Raw genomic sequence first — 13630 nt, 5'->3', positions numbered from 1 at the left:
GGAAATGTCTGCAACGCATTCAGGCGTCTCTACCTCTGACCCCTCAGCACTGCATAGAATGCTGCGGTTCACCAGTGCAGAGAATGTTTTTCAGGCGCATCACTCAACGAGTGTTCAGAGTCCTCAGGCTTGATTTTGCCGCAGGGTTCTCTCAGCGAAGAAACATTTTCTCTCCCACTTTCTGAGCCTCCTGCGTCTCCATGTGACAGACAATTGAGTTGTTGTTGCCTCGGTTCAACTCTGACAACCACCTGATGACGCCTTCATCTTCGGACGCCTGATGAATATTGACTTGGTGTTTTCTGCTCTCATTGTGTCGCTTTGCTGTTTCATATGCGCGAGCATGCATGCGTAAACAGTTATTGTTCAGCAGCAAACAAGACAATGTCAGCTCTACAGTGAGGAGAGTGAGAGATCAGTAACCTTTTGTTTTATTCGAACAACATTGCAACTAACGTTGCTTGTCTTTAATTCCTCTATGCTTCAGGGTGATTTGTGTTGTTTGTGTGAGTTTGAGAAACCAAGATGATTTGCTCAGAGTTTTTTATCCTTGAGTCTTTGAAGTGAATAGCTCTTTTTCTCTTTCCGTTTCTCTCTCATTCCCAAGAGCATGGTCAACAGTGTTGTACACCAACGCTGAGTTGTTCTGCTTTACTGGCAGCCATCTGGCAAAACCTCACAAACATTCCCTAATGCAATTTTGGTCTGCCTTTTTTTCCTAATCATTTGATGTTCACACACGGCTATGCACTGCACTACATCTCTCTCTTTCTCGCTAGCTCTCAAATTAATGGAGGGCTTCACAAATGAAACAAATGGAAACCTCCACTTTGTGACTGTGTAGATACAGCAGATGCCATTTACATATTTCTGAATTCGCTGTATTTCATTTTAAGAGAAAGTCCCATTTTTTGGCCTTTGCTAATCTCTTTTCACCAACTCCTCGCAACTTTAGAGACAGTTTGCAGAAAAGAGGGTGTTCAGGGAAAGCTTTATGTTCCGCAATTGATTATGCTCTTTAAATACCAACGCTTCCAAAAACATACTGTTATATTGCCAGTCTGCTAAGTCTGTTTCATGGTCAAAGACTTACTGAGAAAATCTTTCACCCCAGAGAGTTGAATGCAACATCCTGATTCAAATCTGCCTTAATCTCTTTCACTGATATGCACAAAAATATTTCCAGCCTCCGTCTTTCAACACAGGCCTCAATCAGCCAATAATTCCCCGGAAAGGCCCAGAAACTGTATGTTTAAAAATAAATGGAAGCAGGTTGCCTTTTACAAAAAAGTACCCTGGAATTGGGCCTCAAGCTCAAAAACATGGAAGACTGCAGAGGCAGAACTGTTCTTTCTCTCCTGCAATCTTACTTTTTTAGGGGTGCAATGTTTCCTCTTTATTTATTTGTACATAAGAGCCAGACAAAACAAAATGATGGTAAGTGTCCTTATAAATTGTAGAAGTGGTTACTGAAAGGCAGATCAAGTAGATGAAAGCCATACTGGAGTAAAAGTACAGCTTGTAGAAAAATGTCAGTGGCAAAAGTGAAAGTCAGCGATTCTTTTATTATAAGAGGACTCTCTCATAAAACCTTCAATTAGTGTAGGTCAGTCAACCTAAAGCGATCTTTATTTTGTAGATTTTTTAGTTGACGCTCACAGTTTCTGTGTCTTTTACCTCTCCTGCCTTTTCTCTGCTGTATCTGTCTCTTGTCTTTTTTTTAACCACAAACTCAACAACTTATTTTGGGAGATTGACATGAGCACTGTTAGCCCACCAGGGTCTGTTATTGGAGCCATATAAATAGCAATGACATGCTGTTGAGAAATAACAGACCGTTGATATTGAGTGTCGACCAATCGGAGTCAAGTATTTACAGCCATGTGGTAACGTGGCCTGTAATGTGATCACTAGTTCCTGCATCAGCACTACATGTGGACATTTAATTCAAATCATGGAGTGTGAGTTGCATAGCATAACTGTAAATGTGATGCATATAGTGTTGCTTATTAACAGGCTCTGTTTGTGTTCACAGCACTAAGCCCATAATACAAAACCACATTTTTTTTTAGCAACAGCTTCACCCTCAAATCCAGGCTGAAAGCTGAGTTAGTGAAGCTTAGAAACTGTGTGCTGTGAGACAGTGACAGGAAAACCAAAGCGTCACACAGTGGTGACACATGACACCTGCATGTGTTCTGCAAAGAGCAAAAAGGCAGAAATGCTTCTCTCCACACAGCAAACTGTCTGACCGTCACTGTACGGGATGTCATCCAGAATAAATACCACATCCTGGCTATTGCTGCTGAGCAAAAGGTGATGCAGCCTACACAAAACTGGTGCTACTGTATGTATGTGACTGTGACACAGAGTTTTAACACTTGTAGATTGATTTCCAACACAGTATGCAAACAGGGGAGATTAAAAAGCAGAACATTTATGGATGAGGTTTTCATATCTTAGAAGAGGGTTATCCAAAAGAAGTTCAACGAATCTAAAATTTTTAGGTGTAAAATGAGAATAAAATCCTCCTCTAAATACACAGTCTACTATAAAGACAAATCTAAAACTCAAGAAGTGGCTTCTTTCTATATGTTTCACCAAAAGCTCAGCAGTTTTTGCAACAATGGAAGTATTAGGCCTTTTTTTTAGTTTTACAAGGCGCTGCAGTAATTGATGTACTATTAAAATATTAGCATGGATAATCCTCTCTGCATCACTGAGAATGCTTAAGAATGCGGCTAAGGTCAAATTGGACTTGTCAGTTGCTGAAGACTTAATATGATTAGTGAGCCAAGGGCAGGACAGAAGTGGCTGGGAGCACACTCTGATCCAGTAACAAAGACTTTCATATGGACTAAATTCACTTTTAGACTGTCTTATTACATTGGTAAAGCCGTGCAACCAATGATTGAAATCAGCTGTGCTGCTACAACATTTAAAACTGACTTATCATATATGTTATTTACTGTGTGGTATAAGAGGTAATTTCATGAGTTGCTACTGTTTAGCTTTGTATTTTCTTTGTGTTTTTTTATGTCTTTAATTACCTGTTTTAATTTTTCCTGTGTGTATGTGTTTGTTTTTTCTCTTGTGTATCTTGGTCAAGTCTATTGTGTTTCCTGTTTTATTTTATAGCTCTTGATTCCTGTGTGTCTGGTTTAGTTTTACTTCCTGCCCTTGTGTGTCTCCCTCCATTTGATTACCCTAATTAGTTGCACCTGTGTCCACACCCTGTTGCTCGTTACCTAGTGTGTACTTAGTCTCTGTTACCTGTCTTTAGTTGTCGGATCATTGAGTTTAAGTCTTCTCCTGTGTTCCCTGGAGTTCATACCTCCTGTATTGTATTACCAGTGGTTGGCTTGGGTTTTCCTTTGGACAATTATGGATTTGGGGTTTTCTTGGACATTTGAGTAAATTGTTATGTATACCTTTTGCACCTTTGTTTATTAAATACCAATCTGCACTGTCTGAACACGGGTCCTTCTCTCTGGTTTGTTACCCATGACAAATACATGTCCAAGGAGATGAATTTTTAAACTTTTGCAAAGAATGTTACATCCAAGAAACAGTATTTGTCATACTGACCTGTAGTACATGCTGTCAGATCCCACTATCTCAGTTTCAGAGCTCTTCTCACAGGCACTTAGTGTTGTTAGGTTAAGATAGTTTTTCTTAGTTTCCATAAAGCCCATTTTAAAATGCTCTATTTGCCTTATATTTGCTTGAATCCAATGGTATTTTACAAAGCAAAAACAGTTAAGCAATTGTTGTAGCATTAGCAGCAGCCCTGCACCTGGAAATTGTAACTCAAGACAAACAAATGTGGTTAGTCTTAAAGACTTCTGCCATTGTTGTTGACAAATTTAAAATCAGAAGTCCCCACCCCTCTTGATTGTGATTGGTTCATGATTAAGAAGTGGCATTGAGGAGTGTGGCAGTGATCCAAAAATTTAACTATTTTCCACTGAGAGCAAAGCAACTAAAATCTGCTGACACTGAGGGGTTATTGCACCGAGAATGCTGCTGTTCTATTTTACAAATGTTGTGGTCCAAATGACTGATGAAATGTCCAGTAAAGCTCCAGTAGATTTCAGCAGCCGCAAAACAAAACTGCATGGAAATCTTTCAGAGTAAATGCAGCCAATCAAAGTATATCGAATGAATGTCCTTGTTTGGCATAATGGAGATCATACTTTCAAACCAAAAAGTGTCTCTTTTCTTGAGGTAAGATGATTTTAAAAGCAAATACAGAGTAACTTTGCTTTCTTTGAAAGGGACTAGACCCAATTTGAATATATATATATATATATATATATATATATATATATATATATATATATTCCCTCTCTAAACGCCAGAGTAGCTCCTATTTTTTGGGTTGATTTTTTCATGTTGATTGAATTTTAGCTTTTGGAGGAAGCAATTTCCTGGTGCTGCTCTGAAAATGTTTGCACCTTTTTTTTTTTTTTAAAGTTCTAAAATATATTCCAAGGTTTAGAAATGAGTTCAAAGATTATCTCCTTTTGGAATGGCTCTCAGGAATTCAAATATATAATCACTGTTTTTATTGAAAAAGTTGCACACCAAATTATATTGTGTGGTTCATTTGAGTTTGAAGCTTTGCTCATTACTTTTATACCATTTTTTTTCATTCAACACTTTCAGTCATTCTTAATATTTGCAAAGCTAATCCATTTTTTTTCAACAAAAATAAAGTAAAGTAAACAGTCAAGAGTTTTGTGAAAGACTGAATTATTTGGAAATTGTTATCTTTTGGACACAATGTTTCAAAATCACCAAACCTCATGTAGCCCTGCAACTGCCTCTCATGACAATTTCATTAGTCTTTACACTAACATGAGGGTGGATAAGTTTCTTTGTCAGTCTGCCATCTCTAATAAAATCTGCTCATTTCCCTCTCCACATTGATTAGCTCCTTAACACAGGGTGGGAGTGTTTGCAAGAGGTCACACTTCATCTCGGCTACCATCCAGGAGCTGACACCTCCCTCATGTCCACACCAAAGATATCACCACCCCCCATTTAAGATATCTGATGCATTATGGTGATCAGATGATGAAGGCATGTCCAGCTCATCCATGTCATGCCAAAAGCAACATATGTTTTGGTTTTATTTATGGAGCCTCCACTCTGGAGGTTACAGCAGTGTAACATAGAGGCCAACAGTGTAGTTCATAGCTCCTGCTCTGAATCAAGATCATTCTCAGCACAGCACTCTCCCCCGTACTTCCACTTTAATATGCTGTCTGTCTGATTCATTACTGCGCTTTGTAATCGTGGCAACTGCTGTGTCTCTCAGAGGCATTCAGGAATGAATCTGAATGACAAGAAGCTCTTTGCAATTTCATTGAAATCTCATTCCCTGCTGAAGCAGCACGAGCAGTCGGCTTTAACTAAAAAAAGGAAAGCACGCTGAAATAGGTATCATCTCCACTTTCCTCATAACACTGTGAAGTAGTCTGCAAATCCAAATGGGAGTACTGCCACGGTTGTGGGTGGATCCCTCTGTCCCCACCAAGAGAAGTATTTGAAAATCCTGGGCACATGAATGTGGCTTTCACATTAAAAAAAGAGAAGCAAGTGAAGTCCTGCAAATGCTGTAATATTCTACATGAAGGTAGATTTGGTAGTTACTAGTGATGATGGATTCATGTGAAGTTTCTAGGGACTGGGCTGGCTAACAGGCTCATTCCCACTCTTAAATTATTTAAGCCCATGGGTTCAGGAACATCCACATGTTTTTCCTCTCGTCATATTTTATTTCATAGTAGTTATCGGGAAATGATTAATTATTAACAGTGCTGGGTCCCCAGACATTTTCCAATGGTTCATTTTTGTCAGCATGCTATATATGATTGGTTAACCTTCCTTTGTTCTAACGCCAGAGGTTTCTCTCCCGCACACAGAAACTGTGTACATACAGTACCCTACCAGCCTCTATCTGCTTTTTGTTTTTCCTGTAGGGTGTGATATTGCTTTCTTTTTCATCACTGCAGAATAAATATCATTTGACATGAGTCGTGCAAAGTCCCAGTAGTCTTTAGTCTGTTTGTTTACCCATTAGATTGTCAGCGCTGTGCTTTTATCTGCTATAGTATTTGCCTGCCTCTGAGTGCATTTCTCCTTTATCTCCTCCACAACAGATCGACTGACTATGGCTCCACATATGAGAGGATGAATGACAAAGTTGGATCCAAGACTGTCCTGAGTTACCTGTATGTCTGCCCAACTAACAAGAGAAAGGTAATTCATTTTCCAGTGTCTGTTACACTGTACACTAACTTGTACAGCTTGTTTTCAGATAATGTAATGTCGGAAATAATAGCCTTCGTTTTTCTTTAGTGCAGAGGGACACAGGGAAATCCACATTGTTCTTGTGACAGAGGCCAACCTTACAGCCCCCCTGTGTCTTTATTTATATTTTAGGTGCATTCTGAACATTATGTACCTGATAGCCTGAATATTTTTCCGCAGCATGTTCCTGACAGTGGGCACTTTTTAAGCAGTTTTTGTGTGTTTGCTGTTCTGAACTAATGCAATGATTTTCCAAGGTTGAATCTAAGATTCCTTATTTTTACTGAAGTGGTAAACAGGGTTTTCATTGCAAGATAACAAGTGCTGTCATTCAATAAAATAAATGAACTGTGATCACAGTAGAGGCCCTGATGAAGCTTGCTTATATCACAGTTGAAATAACATTGAATTCAAAGAGAGCTACTAGCGTTCTGTTGCAACAGCACAAACAATTTATTTAGGATTTTGGGCATGCACCAGGGGTGACCTATCAGATTTTACCTCGGCCAACCCCTGGACCCATCCCTGCCACCCAGCCAAAATTCCCCACGCCCATCCAGTTCATCATGTACCCCACTATGCATCCATAGGCACCTATTATGGATGCAAACACACTCAGGCAATTATGTCTGAAGTTTGCACCATGTAAGTCAAATGCTGGGTCAGACACCAAGTTGAGCACAAGCCTAAGTCTAGTTTAAGATTACTGCCAAATTATTACAAACAACAAATGGTTTACCTCGTGCAACACAATGCATCAGTTTTTCCGGCTTGTGTAATATTCTCTTTCATTTAAAATTACACCTTTGAAGTCAGATTGCCCGAGCCAAACGCATAAACTATGTCTTAACATTTAGCATGTGAACGACTTGATCAGGAGTCATGAACCTCAAGTTTATGATTTTGTCGCTCAGTTAGGAGACAGGTGTTGCATAAGGGGGAATCTGTGAGATACTAATGTAAATATTTTGTCCGTTTTTGTTTTTTTAATGGTAAAAAAAAAAGACTTGAGTCTGCAGTGTAGTTCTTATATTTCACTGATAATCCAACAACCTGTGTCATATCACATCATCCCAGCAGTCCATAATACCTGCACAGCTGCTTCCCGAAGCTCAGTGCAAGTTCTAACTTTCTCTACCATGAGACTGCTTCACGGTTTGTTAAAATCTTTTGTTTTTACAGGCTGATTTAGGTGAATGAGGCTCCATGTAAATTTACACTTGAAGTAGGAAAGTCATAAGCTTAATTTATGTTTAAAGATAATGATCATCTTCAGGTCACTGGATTGATTTCATGGGTTAATGAGTTAACATTGACTGTCCAAATAATAACTTAATGAGGTGGAAATAATTGCTTTAGATATTAGTGAAACCCACAGGTGTCACCTGGGAAGCAGAGTCATGGAATTAGCAATACTTAAGATGTTGATTGCAAAAAATATGAAAACATGAATAAACTTCTTATTTGCTTTACAAGATAACTCTGATTAGGAAATGTTGGACAACTTCATGACCAGAGACATCTACTAAGTTTTAGTCCCCACATCATCAAATACTTCCAAATTATCTCCCAGAACAGTACTATCCCAAAATCATCAGTTCCATCAACAGTGTCATTTGAACACTTTATACTTTACTGTTGTTTTTATGAATGTCTGACAAGCCTCTGCACAAACTACATCTCCAGCAGTGATCAGCACGGCCAGAAATAACAGATTGTTAAATATATTCATAGACATCTAAATCATGATTCAACAGAGCTGCGTAACAATTAAGAATAAATAGGTAAGTCCCCAACCCCTTAATTGTTTTACTTGTTTTACTTGACGGTATGAGTAACTTATGGTTACTCATACCGTCTTTTACTTGAAAATGTACTGTAAGCAGCTCTGTGGACACCACGAATATTTATTTTTGTTGATGACATTACTTTCTTAAAAATATACAATTTCTGAACGAGATCAAAGTTCAGCACAGAGAAGTAACCAGGCATGAGTGCTTCATGCAGAAGATGTTTCTGGTAATCACCGTATGCAAAATTTGGAGGACTTAAAGCAACAAAAACGCAGGAAAAAGTGTCAGCGTAGCCAGCTGCCAACCATCTGTCAACGTCTTTAATCAGCCTGAGAAATCTGTCAATTGCTTTTCTTCTTTTCTGACATTTAAAAAATGTTGTTCACTGATCAGATGGTTTGCATGTTTTCCTCCCATCTGTTTTGGTTTTATGTGGATTTAATTAAATGAATAAATAGTGAAAGACGCTTCTTAACTTCTCAGGTATTAAAATTCACAGTAGCTCAATTGATCAGGAGAGGTAAATGATCCTTTAAAAGATTATGCTCATCCCTGCATCACATACTGCAAAGATCCATGCGGAAGAAATGCTCTGAATCCCCACCCTGTGATTCACAAGCCACAGAGTTAGGCAGGCAATGTGGATTCCACCCGTCTGCTGTTTTGAGGAACAATTTGATTGACAGGTGGAATCCTGCAGTAAGAGGTCAAAGGGCTGTAAGCTGCTTGGTCAAAGTAGGAGGCTGGTCTCTGTAGTAGACTGCTAATGGCCTTTTTCACATTGATGTATTTCTAGTAAACTACTATCTTTAAATTTGCCGTAAAAACAACATCCTATAAAAATCATAAATGACCCAGCTCTGCATTTAGCATCCAACCCCTAATTATAACAGATTGTATGCATATGGTGGAGGTGAAGTTAACACAGCATTAAACTGATATGTTCCTCTGGTAACACAGAGCAGGAGACATTATCATTATACTTTTACAGAGAGCTTGACATGATAATTGGAGGCAATTAGTAGCAAAACAGCGGGAACAGGAGCAGTGACTATTTACGTCATTTTTTTGATGTTAGCAATACCTCAACCACAAAGGACTGTGTCTTAGCCTGTACAGTTCCTGCTCAGAAAAAAAACCTGAAGCAAGTGCTGGTGACCTTTTGTTTCAAACAACATCCGACTAATTATAGTGAACTTGATATTAGAAATGGCACATTCAATTCTGGATGTTTGATAGAATACATGTAGAAAAAGTAATCAAGAATAGTTGACTTAGAAATAGATGATATTCTGAAAACCCAGAATATAAATGACATATGTACTTAACAGCATGTTTTTTCAGTGCACTCCCAGAGGAAAAAAAGGTTCAAACTGTGTTCAGCAACATGCAGTTTGTATGCTGATGTGCTGCTCTTTTTTGTACCATCTGTTATCGCCACTCTGCCAACTACCTGTTCAGTAGTTGAGCTCAGCCTACAGCAGCATTTATAGTTGAGAGGTACAGACTGCCTGCATCCAAGTTTAGTTAGGGATCTTATTGTGGTTCCACTCCAAAAGATGAGGTGTATTATTTGTCGTGTATAAAACTGTTTGTTACAGGCATGTTCCATAAGTAAGATACACCATCATTAATTTTCTATCAACTTAGTAACTAAACTAACATTTTTACGGTTACCCTCCACCTCTGAGCTCTCTCGCCCTCTCACTTGCAGCTTATTTCAGATGTTTAAAGTTTTTTAAAGAATAATCAAACTGAACCATACAGGATCTCATGTAAAATGTTTGCTTAAAATCAGAGGAAGGTAGGCAGTGGATTTGGATTAATTGATTCCTCTCTGCTGAATCACACAGCCTCAAAATGTTAGTGTATGCAATTGAAACCATGTATTAATACAGTTGTGCTCATAAGTTTACATACCCTGGCAGAATGTATGGTTTTTGGGTAGTTTCTGTTGTCTTTATGATACAAAAAGAGTAAACACAGTTGTTTTTATAAAATGTTGTTTCACCCAACCACTATAACCATGAGTAAAAAAAAAGTTTTTCTCTTATCAGTCATATTATCTGAAAAATTGCCAAAAAAATAACAAATTCTGCCGGGGTAAGTAAACTTATGAGCTCAACTGTATGTGTGATCGATGGCACTGGTGGTATGTCGGAGGATGGTTTATCTAGCTTTCAGTTGCTTGTAGGTGTGCTTGTGTTTCTGTGAGCCTATGCACAACGGTGCTGGAGTTGCATCACCGCAGGGTAAGTTATCATCAAGTTACTGACTTCTATGGTAAACAGACCAAAAATGATTATGGATTAGTGTTCCACATGGACATGTCCCATAATTCAGACATTTACACAATTTGAAAGCAGCTAACACAACAATGAACCGTCTCTGCATGTAGATGCTTGACAATGACTATTTTGTGGCCACAAATTTGTCATGGTTGACCATGGTTTGTTATCTCATGGCCACAAATTATTATTTTGTGGCCACACTGGAGGAGCTCTATTCATTCTCACTGTTTTAATGATATAACTGTAATTGCTACCAACACCCAATGTGACCTTGGTAGCAAATCCTTTCATTAAAACACAACATGCAAAATAAAGTAACAAGACAAATTAAAGTTTTTACCAATGGTCCTTAAACATATGTCCGACATGTTTTCCTTCATGCATATGCTAGAGTTGTGAAAGTGCAAGATTTTCCTATCAATTTTTTAATTTGCAGATTTTGTATCCCGCAGAACATGATGGAAAATTAATAAGCAGCTGTGAAAGACAGCGCTGTTCACTGATTGAAGGACCTATTAAAATTTGAGGACCTTTGAAACCATTGGACATAAGCACAAGACAGAGTCATGGCCAAACATTAATAGAGCTGAGAATTATCCTGCTATGTGACAGGTGTTGCAAAAGCTTACAAAAACACACATTATCCTTGAAAAAAATAATTCCGTCCCAGTTGACCTGCCATGTCAGATAATTGTACTACAAATAAAACTGGAACAGACTCACAGAAAAGAGAGGCTGACTCCTGTGAGGACGTGCTGAGAGTCGTGAAGGTGCTCGGGATCATCAGCCTCACTTTCCCAAGGCCGAAGCCAAGGTACTGACCCTGAATGCGTTGCATGGCGTGGGAGTTAATAGGATCCCGCACTGTTGAACAAAGCCATGTCAGGGTGAGGAACAGATTGTTGCTGCTGCTGATTACTCCTTATGACTCACTCCTCCTGCCTTTTTTATGCTGAGAAAATTTAATTCAACATCAAGTGTATAGCTAGAAAAGTCCCTAAAATCCCTTTTTTTGCTGATCTTACACACTTTCCTTTCTTTTCTTTTTTTCAGTTGTATAAAATGAAATAAAGATTGAAAAGTAGACTTCACACTCATACTTCAGAATGCAAACGATGTTAATGATAATACAGTTCAACTGTATCACCTACATATATTTACTAGAAACCAAAATGTGTCAAACATAAAGTACACATTATTGTTTTAAAAATGTTTCCCTCATTTTAATTGTACAACAATAAATACAAAGATTCTTGTGATAAAACCACCTCATCCAAAACTCTCAGAACTAGACAGAATAGAAGTCACACACAAAAGGAATAATAAATAAAAGGATGATAAGTAATAGAGGGTGACCAGATAAGAGTTCTCAATGTGCGGCTCTGAAGCTTTCAGAATTAGTTGGAGTCCAGACTGATAAGATAAGCTTATTGATTACCTATGAGATATGCCGTCATCTTTGGTAGGAATAAGTCGGTAAACCTCCTTACATTTAACTTTTCTCAATGACACAACATGTGATAATTCCATCAGAATGTAGGTGAGTACATATTTTGTTTTAGATCTCTACACTGGCTTCCTGTCTGTCAGAGAATAGACTTTAAAATCCTGCTGATGGTTTATAAAGCCCTGAATGGTTTAGGCCCAAAATACATTGCTGATCTGCTACTACTTTATGAACCACTTCGACCTCTGAGGTCATCAGGTACTGGTCTGCTTTCAGTCCCTAGAGTCAGAACGAAACATGGTGAAGCAGCGTTTAGTCATTATGCACCACATATCTGGAACAAACTCCCTGAAAGCTGTAGGTCCGCTCCAACCCTCACCTCTTTTAAATACAAGATTAAGATTTTTTTATTTGCTACTGCCTTCCTATCTTAGCTCATTTTAACTCTCTTTAAATGGAAATTTTATTTTTATTCTTAACATATTTATAATTTTCCTTTTCTGTTCTGTTTTATTATATTTGTCATTTTAATTGTGTTCTTTTATGCTTGTCTGAATGTTTCCAATGCTTTTAATGTTTTAATGTAGAGCACATTGAGTTCCCCTTGTGTATGAAATGCACTATACAAATAAAGCTGCCTTGCCTTGCCTTTAGCCACAGTAACAGTAAAGACAAGAATGAGGCCAAAACAATGGCATGGGAAACAGAGAGGGGTTGATAGCAGGCTTTCTCCAATGATTTTTATGAGGGCATGGTTTCAGGGGTGTGTTCAGAGGGGTGGCACTGCCCCCCCCCCCCCCCCCCCCCCCCCCCCCCCCCTTGAAATTTGATTAACCACCTCAGGTGCCACCCTAGAAGTCCCAAGCTATAATTAGCTATTGGCCTCAGAGGCAGGGTTCATAGTAAAATTAACCATTTGGGCTTTGTTGTAACAGACAGGGAGTGGTTTTATCTTTGTTTTTTGAATGTCCCACATCCTCTTTTGTTAGTGTCTTCATTTGTAACTTTAGACAAGCTTTTTTTTTTTTAATCCTTAAAAATCTAAGATGAAGTGCTTAATGTGTTGCTGCTCTGCTGTGTTTTTTTACGGTATAAATGTATACACAAATAAATAATAACTTTTTTACTCATTAAATAACACATCTTTTACAGGCAACGGAGTTAGCCGTTAGGATGAATATAGCTCAAACTATGAGTGAAATCAAATAAATCAATAATGCCATTTCCTAATCAACATGTTCAACATATTGAATTCTTCGTTAAGTTGCCATTTAATAAGCAAGGTATTTCTTAGTGAGCAGTTGTTATAAAAGAGGAATCCCTTAAGGGTGAGACAAGACCTTGTCAGGGTTCTGCTAATACAACCCAATCACTACACATTATCACTCACACAGATAAATAAAACTGGCGATATAACACTGAACAGCCCACAGGGGTGTTTCCAGACTTTTTTTTAACTGTGGTGACCCAGCTGGGGCTCTGACATAGAGGTGGCTGCAGAATGTGTGCACACATACAAATGAATGACATTTACCTTTTCTGTCTTGACTATCTACTTCAAAATGAGCTTACTCAGCTGTTATTACTCACATTAAGGTGAACATTTAAACTGAAGGTGTAGTAAAACAAGGTGAACAGGACATCATGAATCAGCACTCCGACTGATTGAGTTCTCCACCTGGTCACTGTCAGTCTGTGACTTCTTCTCCATTCAACATTTCCAAACACCTCCACGTCCCGTATACCATAATGAGTCAAGTGTCTTTTCAGACCACCATCTT

At 38.4% G+C, this 13630-nt stretch overlaps 1 protein-coding gene across 1 annotated transcript in view; it reads left to right on the top strand.

The window, feature by feature from the left end:
• sorcs3 (sortilin related VPS10 domain containing receptor 3) overlaps positions 1-13630 on the top strand; it is a 275394-nt gene that overhangs the window by 133525 nt on the left and 128239 nt on the right. The window contains exon 3 of the mRNA XM_034688917.1: positions 6168-6267. Within this exon, the coding sequence (XP_034544808.1) occupies positions 6168-6267 (100 nt within the window). The remainder of the gene's footprint in view (positions 1-6167; positions 6268-13630) is intronic.

This window comes from Notolabrus celidotus, chromosome 7, assembly GCF_009762535.1.
Source record: "Notolabrus celidotus isolate fNotCel1 chromosome 7, fNotCel1.pri, whole genome shotgun sequence".
Taxonomy (NCBI): domain Eukaryota; kingdom Metazoa; phylum Chordata; class Actinopteri; order Labriformes; family Labridae; genus Notolabrus; species Notolabrus celidotus.
Note: the sequence above shows the minus strand (reverse complement) of the source record. Positions and strands in the feature narration are given on the sequence as shown.